At 44.6% G+C, this 20787-nt stretch overlaps 1 protein-coding gene across 4 annotated transcripts in view; it reads left to right on the plus strand.

Moving 5' to 3' along the window:
• The window catches only part of lnx1 (ligand of numb-protein X 1), a 50908-nt gene that overhangs the window by 16290 nt on the left and 13831 nt on the right, over positions 1-20787 (plus strand). For 3 of the 4 annotated variants that reach the window (XM_032571440.1, XM_032571441.1, XM_032571442.1), the window contains exons 3-4: positions 16336-16577; positions 19945-20100. In XM_032571440.1, coding sequence (XP_032427331.1) covers positions 16336-16577; positions 19945-20100 — 398 coding nt within the window. Of the gene's footprint in view, positions 1-2843; positions 2992-16335; positions 16578-19944; positions 20101-20787 lie in introns of those variants that run through there. The other variant, XM_032571443.1, reaches the window with a different exon arrangement.

A 20787-nucleotide genomic window follows, 5' to 3' on the forward strand; every position in this document is an offset into this window, starting at 1 on the left:
TGACAAGTTAACAAACAGAAGTTCACCACAAATTCTAACTGACTGGGCCAAAGTAAACCAAACTGTATGTCTGAGAAACCCCCTTAGAGTTTGAGACGTGTTGCAGATGTGCTCCAATACTCAGCACACAATCAAAACCTTGAGCTTGTGGAGCGCAACTCTGTTTTGAAAAGTTTCACTAGAGGAAGATGATGAGGACTTTTCTCCAGTGATTTCCTGCCCAGAGTTTCAACGTAGAGAATGGAAAAACAGCGCCGTGACGCTCTGTCAGTGCGAGGTACCATTTCTACGAACGGGAAATGGAAAGGCGTAATTGAGTGCGAGAACATGAGTGCGTGAGTACGTCATGATGCTGTTTTTCTGAGTTGCTGCTGAACAACTCCTCCTCTGGGGCAGACCGGCTTCTGTTCTCCAAAACTGCATCCTGTCACAATCCAATTACTTTCCCATTTCCTGCGAGCCCTGTGGTCTCGTCGCTCAAATACCACAGGACAACTGATGCCTTGGTTCCGCTCGCACCCGGCCATTAACATTAACGCACACTGGCCCATAACCACACCACCTTCATCCATGAAATATTCAATCAGACGGGGTGTTTAGACCGGCGAAATGACTTTCTCGAGGCCGTCGGTCGGCATTGTGAAAATCGGGAAAGCGGGGAAGAGATGAAGCGGTGAGAAAAATAAGATTTGTTCACTGCCTGGCCAAGGTAATCCTGCCCTTTGAATTTTTTCTGCCTTTCATCTCATTACAAGCAGAAACATCAATTAATTTAATTGGTATGTTATGTGGAAGGCCAACACAGAGGGGTACGACGTATTGTATATAAAATCAGTACTTACAAGTACCTCATTTTGGTACATTTGCTTGTAACTTAGGGTAGAAGCCTAGAAACAGACTTTTTTGTCCATTCTTTGTAAAACAGCTACATTTTAAGTTTTACTACAGATTCTTAATTGGATTTAGGTCTGGACTTTGACTGGACATTTGTAACACAAAATATACATTGACCTAAACCATTTAACTTAAGAATTGTTGTCGTGTTTTGAAGTGAACCTTAGTCCCAAATCTTTTGCTCTCTCTCTCTCTCTCAAGTTTTCTTCCAGGACTTCATTAATCTTTCTGTCAACTCTGACCATCTTCCCTTCTCCCTTCTGAAGGAAACTGTACTGATGCTGACACCAGTATGTATTAGTGTGGACATGGTGGGTTTCGGATCCATTTTCTGTCAGATGCTGAAAGCTTGGAATATTGTTTTCAACGTCTTGGTAGCTTTATTCCTGAGCTATGTGGTTTGTTGGGGGGGGGGGGGGGGGGGGGGTTCCAGTTGTTCTGCCTATGCTCTCCCAAACAGACCTGAGACCTTCACAGAAGCAACCACTAGAGATAAATGGCTCCACTGGATTTTATCCAAAAAAGTGCTCAAATAAGATCACAATCGGAGATGCTAAATCTGAGGACCTTTCAGCTTCATGGTGAAATGCTGTTTTTCTGCAAACTGCAGAACGAAAATGAAACAGACAAGCGAGATGAAACATCCTTTCAGTTTCTGACTAAAATGCATCTTCTTGAAGTTTTACGTTGCTGCCAGGAATACTTAATGCTGCCAGCAGACGTATGTCTCCTGCAGTCGTTTCCTGGTTACCTGATCAATCAGACCAAGAAGTGTGGCTTTAACCCAGCTTCCGGTCTTTCGTTCAGTTTTCCTCACTAAAATGTGAAGATGAAGATTAGACCTTTCTGAACTCCCTCGGCTTAGTACAGACACGCTTCATGTCCTTTCGTTTTTATCCTCATCTTTCTCATTCATGCCACTCTGACAAACCCACCCCATCCCAGCAGAGCGTATTGATTTACCGGTGTGTGTTGGCCATACTCTGCCTCTCTCTCTCTCTCTCTCTCTGTTTTTTTTTTTTTCTTTTTTTCCTCCACGCTTGTAGGCAGATTCTTTTAAGCGATCAGACCAATCTGCTGCACTGGGAGCAGTCCATCGCTGTAAACCAGGGGTGAGGCAACAGAAAGCAACATACTCTCTCTCCCCCCCCCCCATCCCTGCAGGAGCGATACATCCACAGGCAGGGGGAGGTGAATGCAGAACTGGCACCTGTGTGTGCGTGTGTGTGGATCCGAGCGCATGCGAACGTGGCTAAGCCAATCAGAGGAGTACAAAGTACGCCCCCCCCCCATCCCTTCTCTGCTTTGGTTTGCGCCATCCCCCCCCACCACCCCCCTGTCCTCTCTTTAGTGGTTTCTGCTGCAGTATAAGTCACAGCTTGCGCCGTCCTCTCCGACATACACACACACTCGCGCACACCCGCTCACAGTGCATACGGGCACAAATCCTCTTACAACTCGCCAGTGCCCAGAGCAGATTAAGGGGCTGCACATCTCAAATTGTATTCCAAATGTGCCACCTTTTGTACGGGTTCCCCATCCACTTCTTCCTGCACTTTCTCCTTTTCCTCCTTTGCCACAACCGGGACCTCTTCCTTCTTCTCTGCACCTGCTCCGGCTGATTTTTTTTCCCCCCTCTGCTCCGTCTTCAACCTCTGGCAACCTGCCCACTTGGCTCTGCAGCTGAGATGACCAGGCAGCCAGCCTGAGGAAGAAGAAGAAAGAGGAAAAGAAGAAGAAGAAGATCACACAGACACAAGTAGAGAAGTAGGGGAAGAGCAGAGTAAGAGGGGGAGGGAGTTGAAAAGGTAGGAAGTGAAGGATTAAATCACATCTGAGAGCTCTACCGTTTGAAGGAAAGCAGGGGGTGAGGGAGAGAGAGAGGGGGGGGGGTCAGAACAGCCAGGGTCGCAGAATTGGAGGGGGACGGCGGGGGCGAGGGGGAGACAGGCTCAGCTTCAGGGACCAGAGATCCGGGGTTGGGGGGGGCGGGTGACGGCTGACCATGAAGGCTCTGTTGCTCCTGGTTCTGCCCTGGCTCAGCCCAGCCAACTACACAGACAATTTGGGCAACCTGCACATCCTCTATTCTGAACTGTGAGTACAAGACTCATCCTGCATCCTTTCCCGCCCATCCACTGTCCATCCATCCATCCAGTTGCTTGTTTCTCTCACTTTCACCACCCTTGCGTGTTCATGAACTCCACCGGTGTTTGCGTTTGTCACGTGAAGAGTCGGCGGTTCGCTGATGCTGCTGATGCTGCTGATGCTTTTGGGGGTTTTCGCTGGAAGCCGTGGTCCAGCCTGGGATGCAGCGGAACCCGCAGGCAGAGCTTTGCGCCGTCCAGGACGGGTTCGTCCCGATGCTATGGGGCGACACTGCAGCAGGGCATCGCTCCCCTTCCTTTATTTCTCTCTGCGAGCGAGCGCCTAACTACGGGTGGTGGAGGTGGGCAGAGGAGTGTCAGCACGCGTTTGCACAGACTTGTGGATTTCGAGCACCGCGTGCTCGGACGCCGAGTCTTGTCGAGTGTTCGGATGTTTGTAACTAGAGCTCGTGTTTGTGGAAAGGGATTTTCACCTCGGCATTAAAAATGTACAGTCGACCGTTCTCGGTTTACATCTTTGTGTGCACAACGTCGGCTTTTGACGCGGGGGTACTTATCAAAACAAAACAAAACAAAAACACAAGCGGAGTCACATTGGCTGGTTCACCATACTCTCCAGTCAGCTTGACAGTGTCTTTGAATGCAGTAATATTATAAAATAAAATAAGCTACAAATGGTTTACTAATACATTTAGCTGACAAGTTAACACTTTAGTGATGTAGAGTACTAGCTTCATAAAACAGAGTGTGTTTTATGTATAAACAGTGTAAAATGAACCCATCCATGTTTGACTAGTCCAGATAATGTTTACATGTTATTTTTCAATACTTCTGTGGTGGTTTTGATGGTCATAAGTATCTGTAAGGCTCCGTTTTTCCGTTTTTAAAAGGTTTTATTGCCCATTAAACTGTGACTTAAACAATCTTTAGTAAGACCAGTCACAGTGTTTAAAATCTATATTTACATGTAGGATCAAATACAATCCAGATTCAGTGAAAACTGTAAAGTAGCTCTCTTGTTTAGCACCAGTAGAGCTAATTATAATTTCATTGTGTTCTTAGCGGCTAATGGTTAGCCTGGCGTATTCTTACGACTTCTTTTCATCTTTTCTCTTTATCATTGCTTATTTTCTGTTAAATGGGGGATGTCATGTAAATTCTACTTTATTGAGCATTACATCATATTATAATATTATTCACTTATCAAAAAACATACCTGGCATGCTGCTTTGATTCTTTCATGAACGATTGAGAAATCCTTGAATCTCCCCGTGGCAACCATTCGGGGGTACCCAAGCGTTTCCTCTCTCACAAAGCACCGCCTCTTTCCACAAAGCTCCTCCTCGTAGCGACAGCCTCAGCTCCTTCAGACTAGCTGGCAGCAATTAGCAAATACCTTGTGGAACCGCGAATCTGCTGAGCTCTTTATACGAGCTACTTCTCAGTGCAACGCTGGTAAAACTGTTGCTATAAAGCATTTTTATAACAACTGAAGGTAACGTAGACACTTGGCTGTGGTAAAAAAAAAATTGGCACTATGTGTCTGTAAAATACATAATACTGCCCCTTTAAAAGAGGTAAGGGCCTCAGCAACGCTTGTTCAATGGAAGGTCGTCAGCCATCCAGATGATAAGTTTAGAAATCTCCTTTCTTACTACAAAATAAGAGTCTCAAACAAAGATGTCAGGCTCAAAGAACACACTGTTATACCTTGGTTTACGCCTAACATCGCCAGATGACGTCACATGCCACTTCATACACCCCGATAATGTGTGGCCAAAAGCAAACTCACACACTGGTGCAACTTACTCCTGTTTTTTTCCCTTCTATCAGCTTTGCAGTATTTTGAGTTCACATCTTTGTACATGAAACGAGCCTCAGTAGTTTAATATTGATCCTACAAGCAGAGAAAACTAACCAATCTTCCAATTTTTAATACTTGCACATTTGCCTGGAATCCTGTTCTGACTGCTCTTCAATACTCTAGTCGGCCTGAATAATTAACAGACCATCTAATAGGTCCTTTCACGTCTCTGAACTGTATATCAAAGTGCTTTCATTCTTGGCTCCTCTCCCGTCTGAACGCTGCTGTGAGCTGCGTATTGGCCCCCAGACTCTCATTGTGTGGGAGTTAATGTTGACTACGTTCAGCAGCTCCATGGGAAGTCGAAGCACTCTGATCCCCGAGCCCGTTCTGCTCTCCTCCTCTTCAGTTTGACGGTAACACGCCGTCAAACCGCTGGAGTTACGCTAGAACAATGGGGCGCCTTTCAAATCCACTGTTTTCCCTTTCATGCTCGTCTACGTACAGAATTACCCCCTCTGGGGCAGTAAAGACCGGGGAGCCTGTGGTCGGACAGCAATGGAGGCCGAGGAAAGATGAATAGAGAGGATGGAAATGAGGGACGATGGACTGAGTTGAGAGGAGGGCGGGTAAAAATAAAGTGGACGAGAAGCGCAGCAGAAGGTAGCTTACTGTAGATGAGAGAAGACAGGAGGGTGAAAGATCACTTCCCTCCATCTGGCCATACGTACGGCTGCCATGGCGACGGCACCCAGCATCCCCCAATATGTTGTCACTTTCCGATGACTTCAAATGAACCCGTCCGGGGCCTGTTTGCGGTGTGCTAAACCCTCAAACCAAGGGGGGAGGGAGGGTATTGACAGTTTGTGTGTGGCGTTTAGGGGAGTTTTTTTTTTTTTTGCTGATTATGACATGACATGGGGAGAAACAAGGAGCGGACAAAAGCGGACGTGGTGTTTTTCTGCCTGGCTGGAGAGCGGTGGCACACCATTCGTCTTTATCCACGACGTTGACAGCAGCAGCAGCAGCTTCCAGCTCTGCCTGCACAGAAGCGGCCTCCTCTTCCTCCTCCTCCATTTTCTTCATCTTCCCTCTCTTTCTTTTCACTGTGCCTCTCTGTTTGGTGTTAAGTGATTGCTACAGTTAGATTATGTTGCATGGGGGTCGAGAAGGGGGATAGAGAGAGTCTCTGCTTCCCCCAACACATAAGCAGCCTGTTAAGTAGCCCATACAGTCTGCGTGTGGATGTAACTTACAACGTGAGGGGAAAATAAACGTTTCTCTGTGATAAAAAGCTTCCCCTTTGTCAGCACCAGCCGACAAGAACGCAGCACAGGCACAAAAAGGAGAGAGAGAGAGACTCTCCTGCTTTATGGGATTTGTTTTTACTCCCAACTCATGAACTCCCTGGACTCCTTCCCCTTTCTTCCAGCCCTCCCTTGGCTCCTTTGACACAGACGATGCGGCGCTGTAGAGCTTTCGTGATTAATCTAAGTTCACTCCTGAGCCGTGGCTGAGACGTCTTAAACGCTACGATTAGCTTAGCTTCCGTCCTTTCAGCCCGCATCTGCGCGGCGTTTGATCAGCGCGAGCTCCAGCGGCCGTCCGGACATCTTCAGCTCGGGAGCGTGCTAACAGGATTAGCCGCCCCCCAGCAGCCGCGCGCTCGTTGAGTCTGAACAATGCGGACCGGTTGTTTATGTCAGGAGTGGTAGGGTGAACCGAAATCAAAGGCAGGGTGCCATGCCATGCCTCCCGGGCCCGGTCCGGTCCGGCCTCGTGTCTGACTCAGATGAGCGGGAAACGAGGGGTCGGGAGGAGGTTTCGCTAATTAGATTTTCGTCTGGGCTAAATATTAATCCCTGCTCCCTGCGTCTGGAGCTCACATTGTTTTATTGCAACCAAAAATACCCGAAAGCCAGCGGGAGAGGGGCTGAAGTGAAGAATCGAGTTCCTTTGAAAGTAGAAAGAAAAAAAAAGGGAATTATTCCTTTGCTTGTATGAATCTAATTCTGCGATTCTGTCATGGGAGTGCTTATTTATGCATGAGCACACGCCGAGCAAGTAGGTCTACGAGCAAAAAAAGAATCAAACAAGAAAACTTGGAACGGGTGCAAACACAGGAAATGATAACATGTCACACCATGTTAAAGTTCCCAGACAAAAACTGTTCAGACCCCTAATAACTTTATGGAGTTTATGTGAAAAAACAGACATGAAGTAGTACATCACTGTAATGTAAAAGGTGAAAGTCACATTACCTAATATTTCTTACTAAATTTGAACTTCCACCTTGAAGTACCTCGAGGTGGAAGTCATTTCCCCTCTGAAAGTCTGTGACCTCAGCAGATCCATGTTGTGTTCTTTGGTTGATCTGGAAGGGTCTACACCCGTCACTAAACAAGATGGTTTAGAACAGCTCAAAGTGTTAGACTGGCCCAGTCAAAGTCTAGAAAAATCCAAATGAGAATCTTTGTCTAAACTTAACAAAAAATGCTTGTTATACAAACTGACTCATTGTGTACGACTCACAAAGAAGAATGGGCAAAAATGTCAGTCGCTGGATGTGCATCTATGCTTAAGTGACATACAGCTGTAATTGACGCTGTTTTTAAAAAAAATACATGCCATATTCACTTTTCTTGTAAAAACAAAAAAAAAGAAAACCATCCATTATTTTCTTTCTACGTCACAATTTTGCATCACTTTGTGCTGATCTACTTACATTTTTTTTTTATCAAAACATGTTAAAGTTTTGTGTTTCCACTACTAACACACAGTACTAACATGCTTTTATACAAAAAAAACTACATAAAGGAAAATTAAACAGAAGGCCAAACTACACATCTGGAATCATGTAAAGCGTGTACAATTCACGTGCAAACACTGCACTCTGTGAAATAGAACAGTTGAAATGTGTATTCATTTATTCAGGAGCAGAAGCGAACAGCAGGTCAGAGTGTTTACTTCAGCAGAGCCTTCCTCTCAGATGTGTCACTGTTCAAGCAGAAAACGGGGCAAGGTGACGGGGGCTGCAGAAAAGGCTTACAGATGGCACCGAGTTTTGTTCTGTCGTAGGAAAAGCGCCTCACTAAAACTTAGATACGTGTTTGTTTTGCGCAATGCAGCACGCGCTCAAATCTGCGCTGAATCGCTCACGTCAAGCGGCCTACTTTCTCAGACCTGTCACTGAGGATGCGTGGACTGCGTCTACTGTTAACCTTTGCCTCTCGCTTGCTCAACATCTGGCTGCGCTTTATGGGGTTTCTAAGGCTTTGACACCAGGTAGGACGAAGCAACTTCCTCAACCCCGTGTGTGCGGCGGGCTAATCTGTAGGAAGGTTGAGTACGCGCGGGCAGCAGACCGTAACTGACAGCGGGCGCAGAGTTAATCTCTCACGTGAGCGGCGCCCCGCGGGCCGCCGGGGCTTTGGGGTCGGGCTGAGTTGCAGGCATGATGGCATGGGAAAGGAGAAAACTCAGCCATTGCCATGGTGCTGGTGTGGTAAAGAGAGAATGCGGGTTACTAGGTGCAGAGAGCATTGTGGGAACAGAGACCGTGTAGGGATTCTCTGTGATTATACGCTTTGATGTATGGAAAATGACAATTAGAGCAATTGGCACCTCAGTGAGAGAAAAGAACTACTTTGAGACTACTGTAGTCACTAGCTGTGCTTCTATTAAGAATAGAATTGCACAAATTCAAATTTTAAAAAATGTTATTTGTTCAATGGAAAAAATGGGAATTTTCGAAAATTCACGTTTTTCGATAAAAGGTTGTTGCGCTGGGATGAGGTGGTTTTCCAGACGTATTGAAATAGATGTAAGTCGCAAAACTGCTATGGAAAAACGTTTTATTTGCATCATACGAGTCACGTGATCAACAGCCGGAAGCTGCTACTACCAAAAACTAGGCAGAAGACGACAGGAAGTAGTCTTCTTCGCGGTTTGTAGTTCGTATTTGCTTGGGGTTTTCTCCAACAATGTGCAGCTGGCTCCACCACAGTTCATAAAAAGTTGTGTGTCATTCAAAACACTGCGTACTCAGCCACTTCCAAGAATAAGGGGTTGACGCTCCAGCGCCTAAGACAATGTTCGCTAGCGCAATGGCTGAGTTATCAAAACATCTCGTATAACTGTTTACATCCGTCGCTGCCAAGATTTCTAATAATTTATCACGTGAACAAGCTTATTCACTCCTAATTTTAATTTCATGTCTTATTTAATGGAAACACTGCAATTGCAAAATTGTGGGCTTTTTTTTGTGACATCAGCAGAACATAGACAAAGATTTGCGGACATTTGTGTTGGACACAAATGTCCCAGTGTTGAGATGCATCAGTGAGCTTGAGATCCAGTTCAGCCGGGCAGCGGAGAATTAAATCGTTTGCTCTGCTCTCTACACGAGAGGGAAGAGATTGCCTACTTGGTAGAAACCAGACACTGACACAGTAAACTGCTGCATAAATACCCTTCCGGCTTCATCATGGGTCCAGGGCTCAACTGATGATCACCCTTATTGATTGGCTTGAAAAAGATGACTCAGGGTTCTGGGGCTGGTCTTCACTGGCAGGGCGGACTTCCTATCTGTTGGGACCCGTAAAACAATCAGCTGCATAAAGCATGCCAAACCCGTCCGACTGCTCCCTGCTCCACCGGAGCACAATGGAAAATTTCAACACAAAGGTTCATCCACGGCTCCACACTTTTTCTTTTTCTTTTCGGCACGGAGTCGCTTTCAAAGGCGATGAGGAGTCACACCCAACGGCTCCTGGCTTACACTGTGCAAGTCTGTTTTTGACAAGCCACTTTTTCTTTTTCCACATCACTGACTGCTCCATCTCCCCATGTCTTGACCCCCTCTCCTCCTAAATCATGCAGCAGATGGGATTACCCCTCACAGCAGGCGGATCCAGTCAACACACGGGCGCATCATCTGCTTAACACTCCCCTGGTTCATCATTAACTGGATCACCGTGTCTTTATGTCGCTCTGGCCTCAATGCTTCTGTTTTCCTTTAATCAAACCTAAAGCAATAATTTGAACCAGGGCTTCTTTAACAGCTGTACATAACCCTCATAGCATCTTAGCACGTCTTGTTTCTTGAGGCTGAAGGTGACGACTTGTCCGACGGGAGCAAAGGTCAAAGTGGACTTCTACCATTTGAAACAACTCCCATCTCAGAAGCCTCTTAACGCAATTTTACGATCCATTAACCGTCGTCATGTTTGCGTTGCACAAGCCAGTAATTTTTCACACGGCGAATGGAAGTCGGAGACAGTGGCTATCAGCTTAAAGGCTTATGAAGTAGTGTTTACATTAACCACAATGACATTTTAGAGTTTGGAGTCGTCTTAAGGTCCTAGAAATCAGCTTTGGTTTTAAGTCCCTCTTCATCAAGCCTTGTAGTTTGGATTTATACTGAATGAAGACACCAGGAGAGTTTTATATACAGTAGGGAACAGCTTAACGGGTTGTAAGCTATAAATAAATTATGCTTGTTTCAGAGATTCTGAACATTCTCTTTAATCACTGTTGTCTAACTGGCAGCAACAGTCTTCTTTGGCAACTTTACGAGTATATGTATAGGTGCGTTTGTTTTGATTGTCACTGCAGATTCTGGTATTGCTGCTGTAACACAGCGATTACCCTTTATGATTTACACAGAGTGTCAACGAAACAATGCAGAATGGTTTAACTGGAACAAATTACGAAGGGATTTTGCCAGTGTAGAGTTCTGTGATGTCGTCCCTTTGCAGTAATGACGCTACCGCCTAGTTTTTCAGTCGTAACTGCTGATCATTTCACAGGGCATACACTGTGAAACTGAATTATAACTTTCAATTCAGTGGAAGTCTATGACATTCACTGGTATTTAACAAATGAAGCCAGAGACACGTGAAACATCCCCCACACAAACACATGACTTCCACTCTGTTAGTGGTTGTAGGAGGTGTGGTTGTTTCTATTTGTGCCTCTGAACATAAACAGCATGAAGCTAAAAATATGAATCTAATTGAAGTAGCTTCTCTTTTTTTGGCTGTCAGCAGACGTCGGGGATTTCAGACCCGGTTACCGTTACGACAAGCTGACAGTTTAAACTTGTCTGACTGGATTCTTTTACATTTTCAGAGGTAAATATCGACCCTTAACCGTCGTAATTCGTTTTTAGTATGGTACTTACAAAATCAGCCTTTATTGTCGTACAGAAGCGCAACAAAATTCGTTTCAGCACGGCCCATCCAAAGAGCAAACAGAAAGACAGACAAACAACATAAGACATGGGTAGACAGGTGCCTGAGGCTGCAGCCATCATGGCAGGCGCTGCCCTTTCGTTAGATGAGAATAACAACTTGAGGGTAGATGAGGGACACTGTGTGTGTTTTTTTGTTGTTGTTGTTGTTTTTTAGTCTAGTAGAAATGTACAGTGACAATGATGACCCCAGAAAGCTGCCCTGATTCTTGGAAAGGGTTCTTGTAGAAACATGGCTTGTCTGCTTCATAGCAATACGCTCTTCCCCATAACCCAGTCCAGTTTTTTATACCTAGAACATTATGAAAGATTTTCAGTTGAGTCTTACCCTAAAGCTGCTTGATGAAGATAGTATTTTCCCATCGAATCAGGCAGATCAGATGTTCTGCAACACCACGGTTTATGCCGAAGTCTAATAAATTCTGCCTGTTTCCCAGCGTTGCCTTTTCCACATTTTGTACATACCGAGCATGGGTTTGAGAAAACTTTTTTTTTTTTTGCAGCTATGTACTTTTTAATATTAAAAAACATATTCTGTCTTGTTTTCTGGCCAGCGGCAGTTTGGTTAAGACAATCTGAGTTGCAAACAACAACCATCCCGCCAGCTCTAAACTGACTAATGAGTGGATAAATCTCCAACTGTGTTTGCATGTCCCCACGTTCATTAGTGTTCTAAGAATACCCTCAACACATGCTTCAAAAAGCCTTTCACACACACACACACACATCGTATTTCTCACTTTCTGTGGTGAGATAAACCTGCGGGCCTCCTTCAGGCCTTCATTTCCTCCTGCGTTTTCACACATCAGGCGTTGCGGGGAATATGTTTTGAAGAACCCAAATAAATGCCAGGCTGCATCACAAACAGGTGGCTGTCGCCACTACTACCACACGACGAGTAAGAGGACGGAACGGAGACGGGTAGCGCGTTCACGTCACACGGAACCTGCTCAGAACAACCAAGCGAACGTCGTTTTTGAGTCTAAACAAACCAAAGAGAGAGAGAAAAAAGAAGAAATCAGCATTTCTCCTGCAAACTCAGCACCTGAGCTGTCGTCGTCGCTTCAGTGGGGGTAATTTGCATTTCGGCGGGAGGGCGAACTAACGTGATTGTCCACCGCAGTAAGGGAGCGGAGCGTGTATTTGGGTTAGAACGGATAATCCACTCACCCCTAAAGAGGATTGGAGAATCTCACAGGCTTTGATGAGTGGTGAGCTGGTGTTTTATAGCACATCGCAAGAACACAACACGTCTGTGTTCCAGGAGAGGGGGGAGGTGTTGGGAAGACCGCCACATCACTGAAAGCATTATGGGTAATTGTTATTGTACAGGGACAAGGAGAAAGAGGAGGAAAAGGAGGAAGGAGCAGGATGAGCACGTGTCTCCGCTCTTTATCTCGCTACAGATCCTTGTATTTAGAGAGACGATGTGATAACTGAGTCAAGGCCACAGCGGCGCTAACGAGCCCCTTTGTGATCATTCCTGAAAATATCAAAACAAAATGGCAAATTAGAATAGGTTTTTGCAGTTCATGCATAAAAGCCTGTTTGAAAAGAGAGGAACGTGTTTTTTTTTTTTGTTGCTGTTGTTTTTTACATCTCAGGATATGTTGGATCCATATCTGGCTTGTCCTGCTGAGTAGCAGAGATATTTTTGGAAAAATTGTGATTTTTACCCTGTTTGTTGATTCCAGGTACATGGCAGCAGTTTTTGGTTTTATTACACTTATTACAAAATAAATGTTTTTTGGAAGCTGTCTATGTTTTTTCAACTGAATTAGGACTATTTTGTACCGCTGAATCCAAAAATAACATCCACATCAAGTCAGGGTTTTTTTAATTCTATTTGATTTAGAGAAATCTGATCTTCTGACTAAACTGATAAAATTTTTGTGACATTATCAGTTCATTTTCTCGCCCAAAGGTTTTAGGAGGAAAGAATTGTTTTCTAATACAGTGTATTAATTAAATGTTACAAACTTGGATTTCTGTAAATTGTATAATAAACACTGATAAGGGTTAAGTACATGTGAATTGAACATTACGTCTTCATCTCTTCCCGCTCGTCACTCATCGATCCTCGGGAAACCGATCCAGACGCGAGAACGAGTCGTGCATTTTGATGCTCATGTTGCACCCGCAGTTCAGAAAGTTGACCCGATTGAACAAAACCAATGTGATTTCTGGGTTCAGCACATCAAAATGACCCTAAATCAGTTGAAAAATCCCACACAATTGTTTTGGCTGTTGACCAGTGTTGTTATTTTTTTAAAAAAATGATAAAATAGAGAACAAATTTGGACATAATTATTACTGCCTCTTTGCTAGAAAGCACAACACCCTGCTTAGTGTTTCTTTCCATATCTGTCTTTGTTTATCCCCTTTATAGGTTCATAAAACTGAAAATATAAGCTGAAGAAGTTAATAATTCATAGGGGATGGGTAAAATGTTGTTGGCTGATGTACTGGTAGAGGAATGGAGATGTAGTAGTTTTATGAAGTTTCTTTTTTTGTTTACTAAAAAGAAAATATGCTACAATGTACTACAATGCACATGGGTTTTTTTGGTTTTTTTTATGATTTACGTTTTAAAATCTGAATCGGTCAAAATTGGAATAGTCAGACTGCAAAGAAAAAGCAGAAATCTAAATCGGCCAAAAAGATGAAGTCGCTGTTGAAACGTTTTTACGCGGCGGTAAAAGTTTATTTATGTTGTTAGGTCGATAAAAAAAGATTTGAAAAGCAGCTTATACCAGAGATCCAGTTTATTATGTTTTTACACATGTGTCAAACCCGAGGCCCCGGGGCCAAATCTGGCCCGCCACAAGTTTTTATGTGGCCCTCTATAGTTTAGGATCGAAGCAATGACAATTGTGTGCTTGGATATTAAGCACACAATCAAATCAAAGTTGTTTTTTATAAATTATATCAATGTGTAAAAATGTTGAATGTTATTACATTTTAAGACATATTCATCAAACGTGGAGACGGCTTTTTATTAATATTTTGTTGATGGGTAGTTTTATCAATACATTGTCTGTTGACGACATTGGTGATCTTTTATATAACCCAAAATAAAAAGGAGTTATTACACAAAAACAATAATATCTCAAACTTGTTTTATTACCTCCACATCTTCACATACCAACACTTAAATTATTGAGCTAATTGGTTAATATATTTACAAAGCTGCTTATGATTATGCAAAATGTGACAAAAGCACAACTAATTTTAGCTTCTTAGTCGCCCTGCTTGCCAAAAACAAACAAACATATTTGTACATGATTACCCAGACTAGGAAAATAATACTTTTGCAAACATTTTAAGGTTGTGTAGGAACCCTGAACATGCTGGATTTCGCTGTGAGACGCAACAAAAATTCAATCAGGTGTCCAATTTTAAACCTTCTCCGACAGTGACTCGACTAAAACGTCTTCCCTCTCTTTGCCTGTCCGTTCAAGTATTGATCTATTGGGCCGCATCGCTTGATTAAGTGGCATGTCGCTGTTGGTAGTTACCAATTTACTTAAAGAATGATCGGGTCTCACACACAGGCACACACACAGGCACACACACACGCAGCATGTCGTGAAGTCGAGCGCAGAGTGAAAGCGATCGATAGGCACTTCAGCTTTGTGTAATGTTATATCTGACTGGACTTGCGGCCACAATTGAGATATAGGTCCCTGTTTTTAGATGAAATGATTTTCCCTGTGCGACGTGGACAGAGGGCATGACCTGCTCAGACAGCTCTGTAATGGAGACAAAATGCTGCTTCTGGTGACGTGGCGCCCACTGGGTGCCCGCCGGTTCCGGCTCTGCTCCAACGGCTCCAAAGCTCACATTCTTCTTCCTTTCTTTTTGCGACACTGAAGTAATCTCTTGTCATGTTGCCTCATTTTTACTTAACCTTTCATCTTTGGATGCAGGGGGGGAAAATGCCGCACCACTTTTTTTTTTGTTGTTTTTTTTTTTGTCTCAGCTACCGGTGAAGCAGAGCCTGGGTCGGATCCAGCTCATTAAAACCGAGTTAATGTTTGCGCTGATGGCTCCGCAGAGACAGCCGGAGAGACAAGGCAGAGTTTTCCCTGCCTCTTGATGAAGCCTTTATGGCTTACAGATGGAGGGAAATTCTCCCAACAACGCAACAACCTCCCCCTCCCCCCCCTGCGGGGGAACGCTCCAGTCGCACACAAACATTCGCAGTTTAGCGTTGTGAAGGCGTAAAGCCTTTCATGGACGAGCGAGCATCGCTATGAGTGCGGGAGATAAAGTGTCTGTGCGTGTGCGGCGGCGTGATGTGGCTGCGCCGATGTTGACATCTGGAGCTGAAGAATTAGATTTGTTTCTCTGAGTAACAACAATCAAGCCCATTTCTGTTCCACATTCAAATTCAGTGTCGGCTCCTCTTCACCAGCCGCTGTGTTCTTGCGTTTGTACTCGGTCGACTGTCGGCGACACTCTCGCTTTGCGGTGCCGCTGAGCAAGGTTGGTCTACGCGCGATTACAAATGGGAAGCTTTAGTAATCGAGAGCGCAGTTCTCTCTCGGTAGCTTGTTGAAGTGATTTCCGTGGGAAGTCCACAGATCTGGATTCAATGTCAAAGTACGAAAAGAAAAGAATAAAAGTTGTCTCATTTTGTTGTACAGGTTGTGTGTTGTTTGAGTGTTAAGGTCAGATAAGGAGTCTTTGTGAGAAATGCTCGCATCACTGTTCACAATCTGACCTTTTCGATAAATGCTAGCAGAAATTTGTTTGTTTTCACTCCGACTGCCTCCACATGGGGTTCAGTGTGCGGATCCGTCGCCACGCATCATCAGGTCTCCCTGCTCCATCCAGATACAGCGCCCTTTAAGAGGACTCCTCTGACTTTTTCACGTTTTGATAAGTCGCGAAATCCATTGAGTTTTAATTGCATGTCAGACAAACACGGTTTAACAAATCTGTGTGCTCCAGTCAGCGATTAATCGATTGCTAAATTCATCACCATTAATCCGACAAACTACTGCTGTAGTTAAACATGGCAGTGGCAGCATTATGATGTTGGGATGCCCTTTAGAGGTCAAAGTTCACCTTCCAGCAGCACCACGACCCTAGACTTACAGCTACATGGACAATGAAATGGCTTTAATGTGTTAGAATGGCCTAGTCAAAGCCCAGGCCTAAAGAAACCAACCAAAAACAAAACTTTTCACAGATGCTCTCCGTCTGATATGTAAAGTAACGGCTTCACTGTAGCCTGGAGTTAACGGGCCGACTTCGCTTCCTGTTTGCAGGTGTAAAGGCGCCTCCCACTATGGACTCTCCACAGACAGGAAGCGCCGCTCGCAGGAGGGCGAGTGCACGGACAGCACGTCGGAGCTCACCGTCGCCACGCTGCCCAGCGACGGCCCCGCCGCCGTGGCGCTGCTCTCGGACGAACCCGGCCTGGTCAACCCGGCGTTCGACCCCAGCATGGAGGACAACAGCCAGTCAGGCAGCATGACCAGCCTGGCCGCTCGCAGCAGCTCCAAGAAGAGTGAGTGGGAGAAAAGGGGGCGTGTGCGTGTGTGTGTGTGTGTGTGTGTGTGTGATTCATCTGCTTAAGCAGACAGAGCGTGTTACACAAGTATTAGTCTGCGCTAAGATGTTGCACCTGAAAACTGCAGTTTTTTTTGTTATTGCGGGTTTTTGTGTGATGATCAGCAGCTTTGAAGTTCAAAGGAAAGAATAGATGTTCCAGTGTCGCCTAAATATATTATTATCCTGCTTTGCCTCGTATATACCTCCTTCATCCCATCAACTTTGACCGTCTTCCGTGCTGAACTAAAGCCCCAGTAGCATGATGCACCACTTCCGTGTTCAGAATGACATGGTGATTCCTGTTTGCAGGTGTAGTATTTTAGTTTGAATATTTATTGAAATATATGCGTAAAATGAATGAAAAATGAGAAAACACACAGAATTCCACTCCTTTGTGTTGATCTATCACATAAAAAATCCCAATCCCAGACACATAAAAGTTTGTGTCTGTGAGATGACAAAATGTGTAACGGCTCAAAGGAAATGAATATTTCTAATATTTCTGCATGGTACTGTACCAAATCAAAAGTAGACGGCAGTAATCTTCAATCTGACATGTATTTACTGCTGCGGTTTACCCAGACACTCATTCGCTCCCAAATACAATTGTTCTTTCTAATGCCCTCTGATAGAAATCCTATTAACCAATTAGCTCCCCTACTCTTTTGTTTTTCTCTCTCTTCACAAATCCATAAAAAATCCCATTTGAGGAAACGAGCAGAGAAACAAAGAGAGAAAGTCAAAGAGAGAGGAAGTCACTGAAAGGGCAGGAACACTGCGCTGTAAAGGAGAACGGTAATGAGAGGCGGGTTAAAAATAGCCGGCGCGAGCGTGTGATAATGCCTGGTGACGCGATGGAAGCGCTCCCTCCATTTTTTTAACTTTTTTTTTTACCCTCCACCTGTGTTACCAGGAGGCGGTGGTGAGAGTTCCTCCCTGCTCTCCTAACGTAAGAGCCGGGGACGGCAAATGACGCTGCAGCAGCACTTTAAGCTGAGCCAACTGAGCACCCCACCGCCACCGCCATCTCCACAAGCTCTGCAACTGCTGAACAAGCTGTCAGCTCCAGCAGCCGCTGGCGCTTTTTAAAGAATAATGCGCCTGCCAGAAGCCCTCGCGTCTCTCTGGGGCCGCAGAGGGAGGGAGCGGCGCTGCGGAGCCTCCGCTCCTGGAGCAGCCAGAGCTGGGCCAGCGGCTCCGTCCACCTCCGCTCTCCAAATCAAAGTCTTTCTGCGATGCTCTGCGCTGGACGTAGTTGCTCGGGTCCATATTGTATTACATCACAGTTGCTGTTGTGCAACCGTGTGGCTATGCCCGGCACTCAGACAGGCTTTATTAATTTAAGACCCACAAAGTCAAACAAGCTCCTCCACTTGGCAAAAAAAGAGCAGCGTTTGTTGAAACTGCAAAAGCTTCACAGCATATGTAGCTGGATGAGAATTAAAGGGGAGGTATCATGTAAAATTGGCTTTTTTGAGCTTTACATACATGAGGGAATATAATGTTATTCCCTCATGTATGTAAAGCTCAAAACAGGGAATATAATGTTATTCCCTCATCAAAAATATACAAGGAGTGTTGCTGCAATTCTTTCGTGCATGTTTGAGAAATCCTTGAATCACCCGTGGCAACCAATCGCAGGTGCCAAAGTGCTTCATCTCACAAAGCTCCTCCTATTTCCAGAAAGCTCCGCCCATTCATACAAAGCTCCGCCCATTCATACAAAGCTCCGCCTACTGCTGAACTATTTCTCAGTCCATCGCTCTGAAGAACATTTATAGACAGCTTAATGGAGAAAGTTGTTGTGATGACTTGCTGAAGAGGAGACAGAGTTGTAGTTTCTTAATAAAAACTCTGAAGGTAACAAAAGGTTGGGTAGGCGGGGGCTGTTTTGATGCTGGGAAAAAAAAAAAGAATATCACGTGAAACTGTTGATTAATCATTTCAAATACCCTGCAGCCACAGTAGCACCGTTCATTTTAATATCCCGGGCCAGTTTTAACTTTAGTCGGGCGTTTGTTGTTCACCAAAACAAACTGGAAAGACCAACAGTCCTGGGGTCTTGTGCGGGATCCAACGGCTGATGTTAACAGCAGCAGTGTGGCGTGTTTTTCCTGCCGAATTGCCACTCAGAGCTTAGAAAGAACAGCTGGTGCTGTGAACACCAGGATTCAACTCTGTCGACAGGGCTGTCAAAACGGGTTCAGGGTCTCAAACTTTACCTTTAGTTTGCTTTGGGAAAAGCACAAGAATGAAAAAAGAAATATTATGACATGTCCTTCTGTTTTGTTTTTTTCTTTTCTTTCTTTTTCATGGTTCCGGTTCGTCCTGGAAATCATCTATGGCCACTATACACATACAAGAGCTTCTCAATACGTTAGGATTCCATTGAAATTTATCACAGTAATTGGGTTAAAAAATGTCAATATATAAAGCTTCATTTGACACAAAAAGTCGTTTTTTAAGCATATGATTTAAAAATATGATTAAAGTGATAAAAATCTGTTTTTTTTTGTTTGTTTTTTTTAGAAAATTAGGGTCTTGCATAAATGAAACCATAATCATAATTTTTAAGAATTATGATTATCATACATTTGTGATCAAATATATGATGTAGTATTTGTGCTTTCTGAGAAACTACATTTTGGCTCTTTGTTAGCTATGAGCCATAATCCTCAAAGTTCAAAATCACTCTGTGTGTAATCAATCTATGCAACTTGAGTTTCGCTTTTGGAACTGAAGTTAAATAAATGAACATGTAAATCATTTTCTAACTAACTAACTGAAACGCACCTGTGGACGTCCACGTCCCAGTGCAGCCTGTACAGTTGGAAGTGCTTGTGTTCAACAGGAACTCTGTATGCTTAAAAGGAAACATTACACAGCTAACCAAACACAAACTCAAGCATTTATGTCCCTTTGTAGAAAGTTTTGAAAGGGTCAGGTCTTCAAATCTCACTTTAGAAAATACAGATTGATGAGGCTTGCAGCCTTACTTTCCTGTAGACAAAACCAATTCTTTTCTCTCAGTGCATCAACGGACCAGTGAAACTAGGCATTTCTGCAGTTTATTTCTCTGTGAAGTCCTACAATCGCTGCTCGGGTAGCTCTAAGAGACATGCGTACTTTCCTGTCCTGCTTCAGACCGGTATTTCAGCTCCTCTGCAGAACCTGTTGGAACACGCTCACACAGGTCTCTCTGGTAGAGAAGTCTGATTGGAGCCACAGTCAGACATGTCCGGGCATGTTTGCAAGTGAAGTCCTTTATAAAGACCCTGTCTACTCCACCCCTGCCCCCTTTTTTTCTTCTTTTTCTTTTGCAGTCAGAAACTTTGACCGCTCCTCAGTGAGGAGCCGCTCCTTCAGGAGACTGAACCGGGCGTTCAGCGTTCTGCGGCGGACCAAGAGCGGCACTGCCGTCAGCAACGAGACCTCCGAGGAGCGGGACAATGCCAGGAATTCCAGCGTGCCGCCAGAAGGTACGGAGCAGAAACTTTGTTTTAATTTTTAAATCGATCTGTGGGACTCCTAAGGGGGCCACTGGAGAGAGTTCCAGAGGGAGCAGGAAGCGCATGTGGCTCCAAATGTTTATATTTGCCATGTTCAATCAGCTGTGTGACGAATGGTGACATGGCTTTGGGCCTTGGGTGCAACAGCAGAGGCATATGTTTCTTGAATAATTCAGCCACACATTGCATAAGGCCTCTGGTGCATCACCACAGAGGGATCAGAGCAGAGAGTGGCAGCCTGGGGCATTTTGCATAGCGATGGTACAGCCGAGGTCACTGGAGATGACGGGCCTCTCCACCTCCTGCTGTTCTTTTCCGTCATCCGCCTCTTCATCCTCGCCGGCTGCGTTTCCGTCACAAACGCAGGCAAAACTCTGCCGGTGCTCCGCTAATGTCGTGGGAACGCCGTGTCGCAATTAATCGTGGCGTTTCCGTTAAATAAGAAAGGCAATTAAAATCACAGGTGAATAAGTTTGTAAACGCAACGAGTCGCTAGGAAACGCACTCCCACCACTTCCCGTCGTTCTTCCGCGTCTTTTCTGACAATAGCTTTTTCTTCTTTTTTTTTAAATTGGCGATACAAATAGAATATAGACTACACTAAAAACAAAATATACATTATAAATAATGCATCGCCACCAAAATATGGGAGGAAAT

Source organism: Xiphophorus hellerii, chromosome 9, assembly GCF_003331165.1.
Source record: "Xiphophorus hellerii strain 12219 chromosome 9, Xiphophorus_hellerii-4.1, whole genome shotgun sequence".
Taxonomy (NCBI): Eukaryota; Metazoa; Chordata; class Actinopteri; order Cyprinodontiformes; family Poeciliidae; genus Xiphophorus; species Xiphophorus hellerii.